This window comes from Danio rerio, chromosome 18, assembly GCF_049306965.1.
Source record: "Danio rerio strain Tuebingen ecotype United States chromosome 18, GRCz12tu, whole genome shotgun sequence".
NCBI classification, from domain to species: Eukaryota; Metazoa; Chordata; class Actinopteri; order Cypriniformes; family Danionidae; genus Danio; species Danio rerio.
Window position 1 is genome coordinate 17,060,274 of NC_133193.1, and position 19,713 is coordinate 17,079,986.

The 19,713-nt window shown below is 36.9% G+C and overlaps 1 protein-coding gene across 1 annotated transcript; it reads left to right on the plus strand.

Moving 5' to 3' along the window:
- Nucleotides 1–813: 813 nt before the first annotated feature.
- chs2 (chitin synthase 2) lies at nucleotides 814–11,633 on the plus strand. The gene is made up of 20 exons (XM_073929813.1): nucleotides 814–1,319; nucleotides 1,469–1,528; nucleotides 1,705–1,840; nucleotides 1,964–2,152; nucleotides 2,231–3,231; nucleotides 3,513–3,599; nucleotides 3,677–3,835; nucleotides 3,920–4,094; nucleotides 4,326–4,427; nucleotides 4,512–4,653; nucleotides 5,519–5,719; nucleotides 5,963–6,247; nucleotides 7,232–7,411; nucleotides 8,604–8,991; nucleotides 9,109–9,137; nucleotides 9,226–9,311; nucleotides 10,343–10,453; nucleotides 10,555–10,772; nucleotides 10,968–11,040; nucleotides 11,128–11,633. The coding sequence occupies exons 1-20, from the start codon at nucleotides 1,297–1,299 to the stop codon at nucleotides 11,230–11,232; spliced, it is 3,750 nt and encodes a 1,249-aa protein (XP_073785914.1). The 5' UTR covers nucleotides 814–1,296; the 3' UTR covers nucleotides 11,233–11,633.
- Nucleotides 11,634–19,713: the final 8,080 nt, after the last annotated feature.

Genomic DNA, 19,713 nt, shown 5'->3' on the forward strand with positions numbered 1-19,713 from the left:
CAATCACAGGTTTCTCACAGGCCGACTGATTTCTCTCCACCGAGGACTCCTGGGTAAAGTTGAATGACTTAAAGGTCATTAGAGCATAATCGACCACCATGTGAGGAACCCTTGTGCCGCACAGTGAGGTGGTGACATGGTGCAGGGCTGAAGGGGCATGGCCCGCAGTAGTGTGGGCTCTGGCTATGAGAGACACAGATAACTCACCCGCCTTGGATAGGGGTCTCAGCTTACCCCTCCAGGTGGTGGCACCCACCACCTGAGGAACCCACTTCTTTATACCCACTGGCCCACCCAGTGGCCCACTGGAATGTCACACCCTCTAGTCAGTCCTGCAGTGAGACTTGGGGACAAGTCATCTCTAGCCACACTGCCGAAGCAGCCTAGGAAGTGCAGCCATCATTTCTGACTTGAGAAGCGGACCACGCATTGCACCCCATAGGATGGTAGTAGGCCCGGTCTGTCATCTGAGCACGACAGCTTGCTCTCCGATGTTGTGATGGGCAACTTATCTCCAGTGTCATTAAGCGGAGGTGTGGGTATCCCAGAGGATTAACTGACACTACCACACGAAACTTGGATTTAATGTGCTGTGGAGGATTGGGGCCTCTACCCATGCCCATCATCCAGGAGCCACCGCACCCAGAAACGCACAGAACAGAGTCTTGAAAAAGACGTGTTGATTGACTGTGTTGCTATCTTAGGAAATCTGCTCATTCAATGGAAACCGTTTTTTTTTTGCACACCAGTGAAACACCCAGGGGACAGGAAAGCCCAAATCAACCGCCAATGTCACATCTTCTCCCGCACAGATGAGTAAACTGGTTTTAGTCCTGAAATCAGGTTGGCAGAGGTTCATCAGTCTCGTGAGGTAGTCTCTAAAGTAAAATTCTAATGCTCGCTTCTCAGCAATCAGCTGATATACTCTGCTAATGCCTAATCACTGAAAACTATGGAGCTGAGCTGAGCCAATTCATTTGGCACTCACTGGACATATTTTTTACTCTTCAGATTGATTGGTCATCTGGTGAACTCCATTAGTCTGCTTCAGACACACGTTGCAGTTCCCATGAATTGGAACTGGTGAATCACTTTTTAAAACATTTGAGAAAATCATTTCATCATCAAAAGAAGAAAAAACTTGAAACCTGTCTAAATGCAATAAGGAAATAAATACAGATCAGCATCATTTCACATTTTACTCGACATGGTTAATGATTCCCTCCCATTTAGTTAAAAGGCTCGGGTCAGTTTTGCAGATCGGTAAATGTATTTTGCTGACCATCAAGTATCACTATGGAACAAAGTGCTGAGTTCAGGTAATTAAATTTTCTTTTACACATTAAAAGATAATAATAAAATAAAAATGATAAATTATATATATGCATACATATATATTCAAAGACTATATATGTGCTTGAGTCTGCGTTTATGTATTGTATTCTAAGCTTCTTTTCATCTAAAACAGGCAATTACGGGATGTGCACAAAAAAGAACATAAGCAAGATGAGCAGAAGGAACAAGAACAGTATGTATTTTATATATATATATATATATATATATATATATATATATATATATATATATATATATATATATATATATATATATATATATATATATATATATATTCAAACTTTCATTCCATATATTCAGACATTTATTCTATATATGTAATATATATTAATATATTCTTCCATATAGGAAATTTTGGGATGTGTGCAGAGAAGTGCCAATCATTCAAAATGAGCAGATGCCAAAGAAACGAATGCACTGTCTAAAATGGTTCGCATGTACAGTTGTTGGCTTGCTTGTCTTCATTCTTGCACTTCTCAGTAAAGTGAGCTGCTTTATTAATAATTGTCTAAACATTTTATTGATGATGAGATAACTATTAACTCATCGATTTAATAATGTACAAAAAGATTTGTCTTACTGAAATGATCAATTTTTGTCTTTACAGACATCATTTCTGCTTTTGATAACGTTTGGAAACAATCAAACAGACATTATTCATTCAGACAAAAAGCCCACTGCTCTACTTGCCATTGGGTTTGTTCTGGTCGGGCCAAATGTTCTGCTCCTGCTAAAAAGCACATGGAAGTTCATTTTCAAGAGTGCAACCATGCCAGCTAAAAAAACAGTTTTCTGGGTAAGCAGACATAATGTACCACCATAGAACCTAATTGTTTTAGCCATAACCTTTCTGACTTTGCCCTTTCCTCTATAGGTCCTTTGTGTTGAAATCCTGGTAGCATTGGGAGCTGCAGTTCTTACAATTGTAGCCATGCCACACTTTGACATTGTCACTAATGTGATGATCCTAAACAGTGTGAGCATTTTATCCGCAGTTTTCCAGGTGGTTGCAGAGTGCCTTGCCAAAGAGAGGAAGCGTCTTATAATGCTCCCGGTTTTATCTATTATCTTTATAGTCCTGGGTTATGTGTTGTTTGTGGTCAACTATCTGGTATTCGAAAGTTCTTTTTGTATAACAATTGGACTTGCCATCTTTGGGACCATCTGCGTTTCTATGAACTGGTGGGAAAACTACAGTACACTTTTTAACAGTTTACACCTAAAGGGGATATCCAAAGACATTGGCAAATCTCGTAATGCAGTGAACATCATCTCCAGCTTGACAAGAATCCTGATTACTTCAGCTGTGATTGGAGCGTATGTCACTCTAACAGGTGATGGCTGGAATTCAGTCAAACTTGTCTTTGAAACGGTTGTCATTGCATTGGTTGTCATCCAGACTCTATCCTCAGCCTTGTGTCGCTGGTTTGTGGTCGTGGCTTGCAAGATGCACGCTTTGCGACGTAGTTTTTTTATGCCCATGTACTTTGCCTCAGTTATAGTTTTGGCAGTGTTTTTGTCTCCACTTGTAGTCAAGTTCCCTGTGTCTAATTACACTTCAATCCCTCTAGACAAAAGTGAATCCAGTGTAGAGTGGGTGAAGTTGTTGCTGGCCGATGCCATAAAAACTTTACTCACCAGAGACATTGTGGTAAACATGAAAACAGAAGGACTGGTCTGTTTAGGCTGTTCTGCTCTCTTCTGGTGGCTGGGACTTGTGCTTAGCACAGTTTATATCTGGTTCCTAAAGATCCATCGAATTGAAAGAACCCAAGATCTGTTTGTGCAACGCATGTATGAAGGAGCGTTTTTGGAGCAGTCCTTGTTGCTGAACACTCGTTTTGAAATCAGAAAGAAAATCAAGGACAAAAAGTGGTAAGTGTTTACATTTTTTTTTATATGCTCATTACATGGAGATTTTGTCTTTATTGGTATTTAATATGCATTGATATTTAAATATTATGATTTATTGTAATTTTAGTGTTTATTTTGTGTACAGTATATTTACTTTTTATATATATTTACAGTAAATGTGTTTCAATTACAAATATTTGAGTTTTAAAGTAGTACATACTGTATGAATTTGCTTAGCAACCTCTGAGCAATTAGAAAATTTCCTTTGGATTTCTTAATATTATGTTACTTGTACTCCTCAGTGCACAAATTATCCGAGTGTTTCTATGTGCTACAATGTGGCATGAAACCTATGATGAAATGATGAAGATAATCATCTCTATGTTCAGGTAAAAATACATAGACTAAACTTAATCAACCAATCCGAATATAATTTTAAATGCAATACTTGTTGTTTTGCTTCCAGACTTGATGCATATAGGCCCAAAACCGGAAAACACAGCGATATTGAGTTTGAATTTCATGTTTATTTTGATGACGCTTTCAAGGATGACAGTAATCAAAGGGAGCGCCTTGCAAATGAATACGTTGAAATTCTTGTGGAAGTTATTAAAGAAGTTTACATGTAAGAATCATGCTTTGTTGTACGTGCTCTTAAAATATATGCTACTGTTACACAATTAAATCTACTTATATTTTAATTGATTAGCATTTTTAGTGAGGAGGATCCATGTGTCTTCAAGAAGATGCAACCATTACCAACCCAGAAGATCATAAGCACTCCTTATGGAGGTCGGCTGGAATACACACTTCCAAAAGGCAATGTCATGATGGTTCACCTCAAAGACAAGCAACTTATCCGTCACAAAAAAAGATGGTCTCAGGTAATATTAAACACCGGTGGCTGATCTGTGAAATTTAGCTATAGCAATTTTAAGCTTTTTCTTTCATTCATGCATACTGTAAAGGTGTAATTTTGAATTTTTTTGTTAAAATATGTTTAACGGTGTTTAACGATGTATAATTAATACATGAAAATTATCACACATTTTCCCTTTAAAGATCAGTTATAGGCAGTGGGTACCAAGAATTTCACCAATCATTCATGTTTCCAGATAATGTACTTGTATTACATTCTTGGCTGGAGACTTAACAAACAGTACTATGAGAAATTTGAGGCAGGTGAAGAACCGGATTTGCTTAAAGAAAAACTAAAGGTTAGAAGGATATCTTTACTAGCAGTAAGTTCTAGCATATCAACCAGGCTCTGGATCACTAACTGTGTATCACATGCTTCTTAGAGAGAAAGAGAGAACACATATATCCTGGCTCTGGATGGGGATACAGATTTCCAGCCTTCTGCAGTCATGCTGTTAATTGACAGACTTAAACTCTACCCAGAGGTCGGAGCCGCCTGTGGCAGGATTCATCCCACAGGCACAGGTTGGATGTTAATTTTGGATAGACTGTGTCTAAAAGTCGTACACATGCCACTGTCCAGTATAATTTAGCTCCAGCTTGCCTTAACACATCTGTCTGGCTGGTTGGGAAGTTTTAATTTGGGTTGGAACTACAATATGTGGGAAAATGGCTGTCCAGGAGCAGAATTGGACAATAGTATCTGGATGTAACTTCGATGATGCAAGCTGAGACTGCAGATGCAGTGATGCAATGTCAGTCACAATGCACTCAATGGAGCTAGTGACATCACTGCGAGGGCTAGGGTTTGGCATGGGGTTAGGTGAGTGCATTAAAAAAACATTGGATGCAGCTCAGTTTAAACTGAACTAGGTCTGCATCCAGACTCCACTCCATTTGGATGCGCTTGGCATAGAACATTGTTATAGAGCAGGAGAGGACATTTCTGGTCCTGGAGGGCTGCTGTCCTGCAAAGTTTACCTCCAAGCCTAAGACCTTCCCCAATGTAATCAATTTTGTAATCATAGAGCTGACACTAAAGGACCAGCGTATCGACCCATGTTATAGGAACTATCTAAATGTGCTCAGGTGTGAGCTAAGCTGTGCTTCTTTTACTGTCAAAGCATTTAAAAATGCAAAGTGCTCAACACTGAGCATAAAATGTATGCGCAGCACCTGGCTACTCTGCCGGTATTCCACTGATAACAAAAAATGTTTCTGAAGAGCAAAAAACTTTTTGCCCAAAAAATGTTCATGATCCATGTTCATGAGATCCACTCGTCTAGATACAAATCAAACAACCAACCTAAAATATCTGACTGAAAACGTATTATGTGTTAGGCAGGTCATAAACATACACATACTAATAAGATCTTCTGTTTGCTTGAAGGACCGATGGTGTGGTATCAGAAGTTTGAATACGCTGTAGGCCACTGGCTGCAAAAGACTGCCGAGCATGTATTCGGTTGTGTGCTCTGCAGTCCTGGATGTTTTAGTCTTTTCAGAGGAGCTGCACTTGTGGAAGACAACGTCATGAAGAGATACACAACCAAAGCCAGTGAAGCCAGCCATTATGTCCAATATGATCAAGGTAATGTCTTTACAAATAATATCAGTTCAGGCTAGACTGGGAGTGGGCAATTCTGGTTCTGTAAGGACGCTGTCCTGTGTTGCCTAATCAAATGCCTGAAAATAAAACCTCTCTTTAGGATTTCTTACAGACATGGGTGTTCAGTTATAGAGGGAGCTAAACTCTTAAGGATAGTAAGCCTTCAAAATCAGGATTTGCTCAACCCTGACCTAGACTAAACTAATTCCTTTGGTGTAATGTCAGGTGAGGACCGCTGGTTGTGCACTCTGTTGCTGCAGCAGGGTTGGAGAGTGGAGTACAATGCAGCATCTGATGCCTACACCAATGCTCCACAGGATTTTAAAGAGTTCTACAACCAACGCAGGCGCTGGGGACCTTCTACCATGGCCAACACTATTGACCTCCTGGGCTCAGGACAACTGACTTCTCAAAGGAACAGCTCTATCTCAAAACTTTATATATTGTACCAGATTATCAGCATGGCAGCTTCCATCTTGGGTCCTGCTACTATCTGCCTCATGATATCAGGTAGTCAAATTAATGCTTGTCAATAAATTGAATTCATTGTGCCATTTTAACGTACTTCCTGGTTCCAAGTGGGATTCAAAGAGGCAAGCATGCTAACAAGGATGCTAAATAAAAAACAGGCTCCATCTGCATGATGCATGAAGATGAAGGTGTTTAGGAGCCAATATTAACTCCCCCAGAAAGTTTTCTTTATTGAGCTGTTTTGAATTGCCTGTGGGCGAGGCAGTGGCGCAGTAGGTAGTGCTGTCGCCTCACAGCAAGAATGTCGCTGGGTTGCTGGTTCAAACCTCAGCTCAGATGGCGTTTCTGTGTGGAGTTTGCATGTTCTCCCTGCCTTCGCGTGGGTTTCCTCTGGGTGCTCCGGTTTCCCCCACAGTCTAAAGACATGCGATACAGGTGAATTGGGTAGGCTAAATTGTCCATAGTGTATGAGTGTGTGTGTGTGGATGTTTCCCAGAGATGGGTTGCGGCTGGAAGGGCATCCGCTGCGTAAAAACTAGTTGGATAAGTTGCCGGTTCATTCCACTGTGGTGACCCTGGATTAATAAAGGGACTAAGCTGACAAGAAAATGAATCAATGAATAAATTGCCTGTTTTGAATTGGCCAGATTTGGTTCGAAATAATGTAATTTCAGTTTGTGGTTCAATTTCGGTTAATGTATACCAGGGCCTTTACCACTGATGAGTTGCAGGCATGTCAAACAGTCTAACTTGAGTAGAACTGGAGTGTAGGAATTTCAATGGTGCTGTGACCCAGCATTTAGCCTAACAGGGTTGCATCGTCTAGCATTAGTCTCTTTTTCACCTCTTACCACAAACAAGAATGTTAAGAATCATAACCTCTAGCAATAATTGCTAGTGTGTGAGTCAGGGAGTGAGATATATGTTTACATCTCTTACTACTTAGCCCCTGTTACATAAGCAATAAGGCACACACTGTTTATATTGTCACATCTGTCTAAATGTTCTTTGCTTGTTTTGCAGGAAGCTTTGTGTTCATATTCAATATGAATGAAAATACTGCCCTTGCTTTGGCGATAGTGCCCCCTACGGTCTACCTTATCCTGTGCTTCAAACTGAAATCTGATACACAGATTAGAATTGCAGCAATCATGAGCATTATCTATGCATTTCTCATGGCTGGAACAATTCTCTCTATCATCGGTAAGGACTTTTAAATGCTATTTGAAAAATGTAAAGGCCTCATGATATAATTTGATGAACGGTTTTGTTGACATGCAAGCCTTCAAAATATGTAAGGTGAATACACTCTTAAAACAATTGATACTTTTACTTAGCAAGAATGAATTAAACTGTTCAAAGCTGGCAGTGAACAATCTTGAAAAATGTTTTCACTTTTTTTAACAACATTTTTGGCATGAAAAAGGAACTACTGTCCAGCTGTACATGGGCAAACTGAAACTATGATAAACTAACTAGATTGTGCAACTAGCTAATGGCTTGCAGTGGGTTAGGGTCTATGCAGTAATATCCCATACACAGCATGACCCTAAGTCTCAAGTAGTAGTCTGTATTCTTGTCTTTTATTTTCAGACACAAAACAACATGGCTAAATGTTCCACAGGGCCCTGTTGTTTCTTCACAACAGGTGAAGTGTGGTTTCCTCTGGGTGATCCGGTTTCCCCCACAGTCCAAAGACGTGCTATAGGTTAATTGAATAAACTAAATTGGCTGTAGTGTCTGTGTGTGAAAGAGTGTGTATTGGTGTTTCCCAATGTTGGGTTGCAGTTGGCAGGGCATCCGCTGCATAAAACATAAGTTGGCAGTTCATTTTGCTGTGGTGACCCCTGATTAATAAAGGGACTAAGCTGAAAAAGAAAATGAATGAATGAATCATCTTGGGTCTGTCACTATCTGTTTCGCTGCTGGAGGTGAGTGGGATGAGCCATCCAGCCATCCACTAGTCTTTCGTCCTAGGGCCAGCATGTGAAACAGTGCAATGCAGTTTTATCAAGCACCACATGCTTGCCCCATTCAAGCATTCAGCCCCCTAAGACCACCTCCAAAATTTATTGAGGATGTGATGAGTCAGTTTGGGTGACATCGTTATATGTTTCTGTTAGATTCCAGAATCTTCCAGAACCTCCCTGCCCAGCTGGTGGTCTGTGTTAGAGGCTCCTTTAACTGTCTGAAATAGTCACTGGATCAAATGGCCAACCCAAACACCAAGTCCACTAGCATTAAAATGTCAATACAATCAAAATCTCAGCATTGACTAAAAGCAAACAAATTTCCTGAGATCTCTAATATTAATGAATAGAATTACTGTACCTAAACAACCAATGACAAATATGCCTCTATCTTTGCACTTTTCTCCTCATCTTAACTCTCACAGGTGATTTAGTCAAGCAAAATACTTTTCTGACCCCTAGTGGTCTGTTTCTCATTGGCATGGTCATGCTGTACGTCATCACAGCAGCTTTGCACCCTCAGGAGTTCTCACTGGTTGTCTATGGTTTGCTATACTTCATCTGCATTCCCAGTGGCTATCTGCTATTAGCCATTTACTCCATTGTCAACATGAACAATGTCTCATGGGGGACTCGTGAGTCCGGCGGCCAGACGAAGACTTCTGCAGTGAACAGTCTCAAGAAGAAGTTTATGAACGCCACATGCTGCAAATGTCCATGCTTGGAATATGAAGATGAAACTAGCAAGGAGATATTACCAGCAGAAACCATAACAAAAACTGAAACGTCACAAATTACCTTGGATATACAAAGGTAAGAACATGTCTACTTTGTTTTACCAATTAGGCATAAACAAAATAATCTACAAATGAGTTACCCTAAGAATACTGCTACTAATACTACTAATAATACTGTGTTCTTACAATGTAGTGCAAATGTCTTCCCAACCAGTCCTTACAGTAAGTATGACTTTCACATGTAATATTGTTTATACTGTGATATTCCCACCAACATAATTGAATGAAATCATCAATAATCCTGTTATAGGTTTAGATCGAAAACCTTGGATTCAACGTTTGCAGCCAAAATTTGGTTTTTGGTTGAAGAGTAAATCCGAATGCAAACTTTCTACAGTAAGACACATTTTTATTATTCATTTATTCATTTTCCTTTGGCTTAGTCTCTTTATTCATCAGCAGAATGAACCGCCAATTTATTCAGCATATGTTTTACACAGCAGATAGCCTTCCAGCTCCAACCCAGTACTGGCAAACATCCATACACACTCATTCACACACTTAGGCCAATTAAGTTTATTCAATTCACCTATAGCATATGTCTTTAGACTGTGGGGAAAACCGGTGCACCTGAAGGAAACCCACTCGAAAAACAGCTACAACATGCAAACTCCACACAGAAATGTCAACTGACCCAGCCGGGAGTCAAACCATTCACTGAGCAGTGGAACACAATGCAAAAAATGTTTGCAAAACATTATTGCTTATTTGATGCTTCATTCATTCATTTATTTTCTTTTTGGCTGAGTTCCTTTATTAATCTGGGGTCGCCAGAGCGGAATTACCGCCAACTTATCCAGCATAAGTTTTACGCAGTGGATGCCCTTTCAGCCGCAACCCATCACTGGAAAATTATGTTTCATACATTGAAGAACTGTTGAAGATTTGTTTTGTTATCCTAATTATTAGACGACAGTTATTTATTTAAAAAAATCAAGTTTTCTTTAAGTAAAATAATGGTTCTGCCTGCTTCATTTTCCCCCTGCATGTATTTAATGACACAATTGTATACAAATGGAGTAAAATTGAAAATTGAGGATGCAGAGAATTCATCAGATTCATCAATGCATCGTGATGTTCAGTTGAACTGAATCCATAAAACATGACTCCTTGCGATGCACAACATGCAAGTCAGTGACTACCAGGACTTTGAGAGTAAAAAAAAAAACACAAGCAATTCAAAATGAACATCTCCTTATGATACTGAGTAGATACTGAATACGAAGTGGAATGATCAGTCTGTGCAAGAAGTAACACATTCTTTGCAATATTATTATACATTAATAATTTAATAAATACAGTTATTTAATAGTTGGTAAGTAATATTTTTACTGCTATGTTTTGATTATATGTTCTTTGTCTTACAGGATGAAGTCAGTTTTTGGATGGAAATGCAAAACAAATATCTGGAACCTCTTATGGAAAATAAAGAACAACAAGAAAAAATAGCTAATGATCTGAGAGAACTTCGAAATAAGGCTAGCCTGATAAATTCACCAGTTGCCAAAAATGGTTTAGACTACTGTTTGCTCTGAAATGGTAAAGATTTGCCCTCATCATTTTGTCTTTTAAAATACAGGTTACATTTGTCTTTTTCTTCTGCAATGCACTTTGGCTAGCGGCAACTTTCTTCCTTCAAACAATTGGTGATGCGGTCTCTATAAAGATCCCAAAAATCTACCCCAATGGGACTCATTCTTCAACAGAAACGTTGTCTCTTGATCCGATTGCGCTGATGTTTCTACTCAGTTTTGCAGTACTGCTGATAATGCAGTTTCTTGGAATGCTTTATCACAGGTAACTTGCAGACAATGATTACAGTTTAGCAATCACTGATAAAGACTATTTTTGGGGGGTATATTAAAATGTAATTTCGTTTAGGTATTTCCTTAAACCAAGTGAAGATTATATTATGTGTGTAAGAGATAAATATAAATAACTGATAAGTTTGTGTTTTGTTAAGTATTGGTGCATTATGTCTTTTTATTTCAGGATTTACACATTAATCCATTATGTGGCTTATGCTGATACAGAAATTAAAGCCCATAGAAAGCAGTCAGAACAGGTATAAGCCAACGGACAGCCATTCTATTTGATAGTTCTTTATTATAGTGGTTTCTTATTTTAATTTACTTTGTTCACATTTTAATAGGTTGCACAAATCGTGGACTCAAACCACCATCAAGAGACTACGGAGGATGATGGAACATTATGGTTTCAGAACCCCTCTACCATAGGACACATAACTGCTGTATAGAAGTTTGGATTTAACTCTCATTAATGCTGTATAAAATAAATATTTATTTAAATCTGAATGTATTGTATGTTGTGGCCTAAACTATTATGTTGGTCAATTATTTATGTATAAACTGAATTCTCAAAATAAAATATTGTATAACTGTTAAAGCATTGGATATATTCTATAAGAATTGGCATATATTTTTCCTTTTTTTTTTTGGTAAGAATTGGCATATATTTTTCCACTTTATTACTATCATTTCATATATTTCCATGTTTCTTTTAAAAAAATTGTTAACAATAAATTGAAAGTTTTATGAACATATAATAAATCTTTCATTGTAAATCTGTTCTTTTGAACATACTGTATTTACTGTATAGTGTATTGAAATACAATAAAACTATTTTGTTTTGAAAGTTTCCTATTCATTTAATAAGGCAAAATTCATTATAAAATTATTATTTATAAGGAACATTTATTTATAAAGTAACACACACACACACACACACACACACACACACACACACACACACACACACACACACTTGTAGTAAGTACTTAGCTATATTTTATTCATAGAAGATAGATATTTGTTGTAACCAATTTGTAATGAGATTTTGAGGGTTTCAAAGTAACTCATTATTTTATTGTACTTGAAATACAAAAAAGTATCCTTTAATACCCTAAAGAACCCTTTAATATCCTCAATTAGGCATGTAATGAACTTACAGTACACTTACTAAGCATACTTGAAAGATTTAGCAACTTAAATTTAGCAATTTAGCAAAGTACACTAAATACACTAAAAGTTGTGTTACTGAAACTGTAAAAAAGCAACAACAGAACAACCCATTTCAACTTCCCTACAATAATCATTAACATATTTGAAGTACACCCCCAATACTGGAATATTGAAACAAAATAAGGTCATTGACATATTGACATCCATTTTTTATCGATATGTCACTGCAATTTATTTTCAGTTTGGACAGCTCAACATCGAACTAGTCTAGCCTTGATCCTTATCTCTGAAATCAGGGGTGTGTAAAACTATGTTAAAGTATGAATAGGCCACTTACTCAAAAGAGTCAAAATAACTACCTAAAAGATATAATTATACTACACTTAAGTATAGGCCAAAATATACTACTGATTTCTGTCACTATGAGTCAAGTATGATGCAATTTTAAGTATATTTATGAGAAAAACCTAAAACCTGCATTTGATAGAATAAGTTTTTCTTTATCTATAAGGAATTTAGGCTTACATGCAAATGTGGTAAACCTTGCTGGTATGCATATTGAGACAAAAGAAGGTCATTGACATTTTGACATTTAGTTGTTTTAAAAGACATGTCACTGCTTTTTTTTCTGTTTGGACAGCTTAAACATGCAATTCAGTCTAGGACTAGCCTTGATTCTTATCTCTGACATCAGGGGAGTGTGTACAAATATGTGAAGAAATGAATAGGTCACTCAATCAAAAGAGTCAAAACAACTTCTTAGAATAATTACTTTTAAGTAGAGTCTAAAATTTACCAAGAATTTCTATCAGTATAAGTCATGTATACTTAAGTGTAACATTTATTCATTCATTTACTTTCTTTTCAGCTTAGTCCCTTTATAAATCTGGGGTTGCCAGCTGCAACCCATCACTGGGAAACACCTATACACTTGCATTCACACTCATACACTACAGACAGTTTTAGCTTACCCAATTCACTTATAATGGATATCTTTTTAAATTTTGGGGGGAAACTCGGAGCACCTGGAGGAAACCCATGTGAACACCGGGGAAACATGCAAACTTCACACAGAAACGCCAACTGACCCAGCCGAGGCTCGAACCAGCGATTTTTCTGCTGTCAGGCGAGAGTGCTACCCACTGCACCACAGTGCTGCCCTAAGCGTAATATATATATATATATATATATATATATATATATATATATATATATATATATATATATATATATATATATATATATATATATATATATATATATATATATATATATATATTTTTTTTTTTTTTTTTTTTAAAGCCATTTCACCTTTAATTGACAGGACAGTACAGCGTATAGGCAGGAAAGCAGAGAGAGAGGAAAGATTGGCATAGGACCTATAGGTGAACACCCGAGTGCCCAACACAATCTCACGGCAATTCGTAACTTTTTCATTTAGTGGCTAATTCGTACAAATTTGTACAATCTAATTCGTACATTTTACTACGATTTGCGTATCCCCCAATGACGGTTGGGTTTAGGGGTGGGGTTAGGTGCCACGCCTTCTTTTTAAAATCGTACATTTTCTTATGACTGAACTCGTACGAATTCGTACGAATTAGCCACTAAACTGCCAAAACATAAAATATTTACGTTTTCTCGTGAGATCAGGCTGGAGTGCCATGTGTCAACGCACCAACCACTACGCCATTGATGCCGACTGCTAATTCTTAATTTTAAGTATATTTCTGAGCAATACCTAAAGTATACTTTTGAAAGTGAATGTTCTTGACCTAATTTTAGATTTATGCACTCATTTGTACTTGTTAAACTATTAGTTAGAACCCTAATTAGGTAATTAGCGGTTAGTTCTCTATAATTATTCGCCTTGGCAGGGTCTCTAGATGTAAATGCATTTGCTCACATTCATGCACAACATCAGAAACTAACTCCAATATTTGAAACAGAAATGACAATTAGAAATTTTAGAATATCACAGCATACCAGTGTTTTTTATTATTTGTCATTAGAAAACAATGAAATTTCTGGAATAGTCTTCGTCATTTAGACGTGATATATGTCATGTCAATTTACTCACCTTCCTGACATTTTAAACACACTGGTTTCTAATGACTCAGTAATATCAGCCTACTGTCATGCAAACCCATATATCACATTTGACGTATTTTGATCTGTATATTTACTAAGTTGGCAAGTTAAAAAGACCTTTAAGACTTACCCACAGCTGGGTAAGTAACTGCACATCAAGACAAATATCTAATCAACCAATATCCGTGAGGAATGAATTAATTTAGGCATATAAGCTAGTTATAGGTGTTTGTCTGTAACAAACACTCAGGAAATCTCCAGGAACAGGAACATAAGAGCAAAGAATGTGGAATAATGTTCAAGACCAGACAGAAAACATGAGGAAAACATAAATACACTAAGACTTACAACGGGTTTCCACTAAAGCGTCAAATCTGTACTCGGTGCTACCACCGCCTCAGGTCCGGGGCTTGTCAAATTTAGGGCAGAGCACACCTGTTCTTACATTGTGCTGCTTGTAAACAGGATGGAAGACAGCACGCATACACAGTACCCTGTTTAATGGCTGCTTCAAAAAAAATCAATGAATAAACACACAGTCATAACATTCTAATACACTCTCATGGTAGCCTTTATGTAAGTGATTTCAGCACAATAATTAAGTTTATAGCATCATTTCTGATACTCTTGGCTGATCTCAACACCTTCTCTGTGCTGCTTTCAATCCAGTAATACACTGCGTGAGCATTAATACTGAACTTCCAAATGAATTAATTTAAAAAGATGCTTGTAAGGTCACAGTGGAAACCCACTAATGACAAACACAGGTACATGTGATATAGGGAGCTAAGGCAAGTAACAAAACAAAGGAACCACAAGACAAAAACACCTGAATTTAATCAACACAGAGGAGTGATTTATCACCATCTGAAGGGCATTTTGTTAAAAAAAAAAATTATGGCCGTCATATTGAAGTGTCATTCCAAACTAAAGTGCTCAAAACCGACCACTTCAAAGGGCCCTTTGGAATGAAGGATTTTGAAAAATACAGCTGATGACTTATGGACACTTCAGGCCTTTGTCGCTTGAGCAGGTAAATTGTTTAGTGTCACGCACTGCACTCAATTTGGAAGGCTCATCCCTTTGCTCTTATAGGACCCTCTAAAGGGATGAGCATAGGGATGAGCCCTTGCGAATGGAACCCAGATACAGTCCTTGGGCCTTAACATACACCCCACACAATAAGGCGCAAGATGTCTTTGGTGCGATTTATTGCTATTTTCAGACCAGGGCTACCCAAATTTTCATGTTTTGCAACACGTTGTTTAAATAGTAAATCCATTTGCGTCACTTTGTGGACTCATAGGCCCACACGGAATCTGCGCACGCAGAAATTTGCAGATTTTTAGCCCATGATTGAGTCAATGTATTTACTTGTGTCAATGTGTGTAAAGATATATTTATTAAGGTTTTAAATTGATTTCACTAATATTATTGTGATATAACAATAGTAATATTAAAATGTTCATATGATGTATTTACTAGTTTGTAACGTATATAGTAATAAACTATTTTAGTAGATATATTATATGAGAAACTTGCTCTGTTTACCAATAAGTAGATCTAATTGAATTTGCATTGTAAACATAAATAAATGTTAAAAATGTCCTATATTTTATTTCACATATTTAGTTTTTAGTTATGGTGATACTCCTAAAATCAAATAAACTGATTTTTTTTTTTTACAAAATTCTCAGCAGAAATCGCAAAAAATGTCAGCAGATTTTGTCCGGCCATAGGGTGTTCCGGTCTAAAAAGGAGGTGCGTTAAGGCGCATTGTTGGTGAGTTGTTATTTTGAGGAACTGAAATAGACTGCAACATTGACCAACTAAAAGCTGGTCTAAAGTCCAGCGCCGAACACTTTAGTTATACTCCAATGCAGGTCCAAAACGCTTAATACAAACAGGATGTTCAGCAATACACAAATATCTTTACATATAAAAAGAATTGAAGGATTAAAATGTTACGAAAATATTTATTTTCTATATAAATATAAAAACCACTCCCTCTATGCCATCTTGATGTGGAGTTTTATATTTCAATATTTATATTTGTTTTTATTAAAACAAGTTTAGATTTGTCCACCTGTTGCGTTTTGGAGATGTATGCATCACCATATGTGGCATAAGAATAGAACGTGCGTTTTTTTTTTAAACTGTTTTTGTTCATTCATTTGTTTGCTGGAAATTAAAACTGAATTTAAAAAATAGTTTTAAAACAAATCTTTGCACTTAAACGAAATTAAATTTAATGAATGTCTGCAGTGGAGTGCGTACAACACCGTCTCCTTATTCCACTGGAGTAAAGAAGTAAAGCAAGGAGTAAAAGTAAAGTAAAGAGAAAGTAAAGAGGCAGATTTAAATATGTATTGGATTAAAACATGCAGTGGTAGAGGGAAGCTGAAATGAAGAATAGGGCCAGGACATGATTATTTATAGGGGTTTGGTCTTATGCTGATTGAATAACAACATAATTATCGATGCAGAATTGTCAAAACATATGTTCATGCCCTTTCTGAAATATGTTTATAAAATATCACATACAAAATTAATTGAGACAGAATGCAGTCAAATTAAATAGCAAAATAAGTTTCCCGTGTCTGGACCAGGGATGTCCAAACTTGGTCTTGGAGGGCCGGTGTCCTGCAGATTTTAGCTCTAACTTGCCTCAACACACATGCAAAGATGTTTCTGAAAAGCCTGGTAAGAGCTTGATTAGCTAGATTGGGGTTGGAACTGAACTTCTGAACTGGAACTGGGGTTGTAAACGGAGTCTGGCCTGGTCTGGATTATCTCACAGGTTATGGTTTTAGAATGTTTTTATGAATGTTTACTTTGAAGATGTTTCAGCATGGAAATAAAATGAATATTAATGAGTAATATATTATTATTAATATTATTACTAACAATAATAGCAAAAAATATGTAAATATAAAATAAAATAATAAATAATCTGTTTTTATTCCAGCCTTGCCATCAAGTGGTTCTAAACCTTCATGGGTTACTTTATTTTATTGAACACAATAGAACATATTTAGGAGAGCTGAAACCCTGTAACCATTGACTTCTATTATAGGAAAAAATACAATGGAAGTCAAAAGGTTTTCAGCCTTTTTCAAAGTATCATCTTTTGTGTTCAACAGAGTACCACAGAGTTCAAGAGACCCCAACAGACTTGTGGCAAATGAAGTGATGACAAAAATGTCAATTTTGGGTGAACTATACCTTTAGGTCATGGGTGTTAAACTGTTGGGTGTTCCTGGAGGGTCACAGTCCTGCATAGTTTAGCTTTAACCCTAATTTAACACGCCTGATCAAACTCAGTCCTTCAGGCTTCTTTGAAATCTAGTGGTGAGTGTATTGATCCACGCTGTGGGCCTCCAGGAGTTTGACACCCCTGCTTTAAGGGTTTTAGACGTAACATTTGCAGGACTAGCATACTTCTTTCATGCGTAAAAACAATGGCCGTTTCTTAATTCCAAGAACGCAGAGAATGGACTTGCGCACTTCTGGAGACCGGTCTTGCCAGGTGTCCTCGGAAGAACGAACTCAGGAGAATGCGAGGGCAGAGAATGAGTCCTTTGAGAAATGAGATGCTGCGTTCTTTCTGATGGTCACGTGACCTTCACACGTTTTAAATGGTAAATTATTTAAACATTAAAGCATTCATACAATGATTTATTGTTTTTCCCCTTTTCAAAATTTATACTCTACATAAAAACATTACCAATATACTCTGCACAATATAAATAAAACTGATTTTCATACGAATTTCAGCAAACAAACACCCTTAATGTGTTTATTCATTTATTAAGATGTCCATGAAAATGTTTAGTTTCATTTAGGGAAATAATTTATATCTCTGAACTTTAATAATAAATCTAAATAAATTGCTGCACTTCCCACCTTCAGTCGCAATGACTTCTGGCAATTCCAGAGCGAGGTTGGTGCTCAAGTCTGCATTGTTTCATCCTCGATATCAAGAACACATCTGGGAAGTTTTACGCATCCTCCGTACTTGCGGACTTGAGTATTGGAATTGATCTTAGGTAGCTGATGATGACGTTGCACAAGAACACGAGGACGCAAGACTGCTGAAGAACGCATATTGAGAAACAGCCAATATGTTGCCCTATTTCTTTCCATCATGGAGGTTCAAACACATGACCTCAGTAAATTTGTTATTCTGGTTGAACAAGTGATAAACTAAAAGAGTGATTCTAAAGTAATCTTTAGGGACTTTTATAAACAAAATAACATAAATCCTTTAATTGATTCTTCTCTACAGAAAATTTACTTAGGGATCAGACAAGCCTAATACTTATCAGAACACAATATATAGTTGTTGCACACAGGATTATTAAGTACTAAGTAGTCAACATTTGCATGTACTTAGGTCCTGTCCTTGATCAGCCAGACATGCATAAGCAGCCAAAACACAGACAGCGCCACCTCGAAGAGGCATATTATGTGTATAGCTGTATCTTCTGTTAAATTAGGCTCAATCCCATTTCTATTTTTTTTACCCCAACCCTTTACCCTTGAACCAGTGTGAAGGGGAAGGGCTTCAAATTTTACCCCTAAGAAATGGAACAGCACTCCAACACCTGCACATGTCATCATATGTGATCACAATTCATTACTTCATATGAGAATGATGAGATCGACTGCTGTATTTATTCCAGTATTCCAGCATTATTATTTTTTATTTATTTACAGGATATCACTGAAGGCACTGATGTCATGTTATTACAATGATATAATGTGGCAATAAGATCATAACTGTACTGTGTATTTACACTGTGGCCAAATTCTAAACACACGAAAACAACATTAACATTATACCAGACACTGTAAACAGCACATTCCCAGCCACTAGACTTTTTTGACAGGATATTCGAGTGTCATCGACTGACAGATGTGAAAGTATGTTATGGGACTGCTCTACAAGAGGGCTTATTATCAGGGCTTGACATTAACTTTTTTCATCACCAGCCACTGTGGCTAGTAATTTTCTAACATTACTAGCCATTCGCCAATATCACTAGCCACAATGTTGTTGTTGGGGAAATATATTTTATATGCGTAAATAGGACTTTGACATGCTAAAATTACTTGATTTAGATTTTGTTATATCGACATTCCTCCTCATTCATTTCACTTGTTGTGTGTTGTCTATGAGTTTGCTTAATGAGCATGAGCAAATACATCATGATTTCATAGTGTCATATTACAATTAGTTTTTTATTTCACATCACTTTTTAGAGCTCAAAATGATGAATTTACCACATTTGTCTATGACCACGCCAAACATGAACAAATAATTATTTCTTAGCCACAAATTTTTAATGTGTCAAAACAAGCAAAATATAGCTGTAAACGATTTAATATACATTTCTTTAAAAAACAAAAAAACAATTGACAAAAAATAGTTATGGTCATGTATCTAAAATATGCACAGTAGTCTGTCCATGCTAAAGAACTCAGATCATCAGTTAACTACACACAAATGGGAAGTTAATCTCCCACTAAAGCAATGATATTGTAAAAAATGTTAACAAAATATTAACAAAATATTAACAAAAATAACTAAGTAAAAGAAAGCAGGTGGCAAACATACCGTGAGCGAATGAAAGGATGATCCTTCGCGCATGGTTAACTTTAGG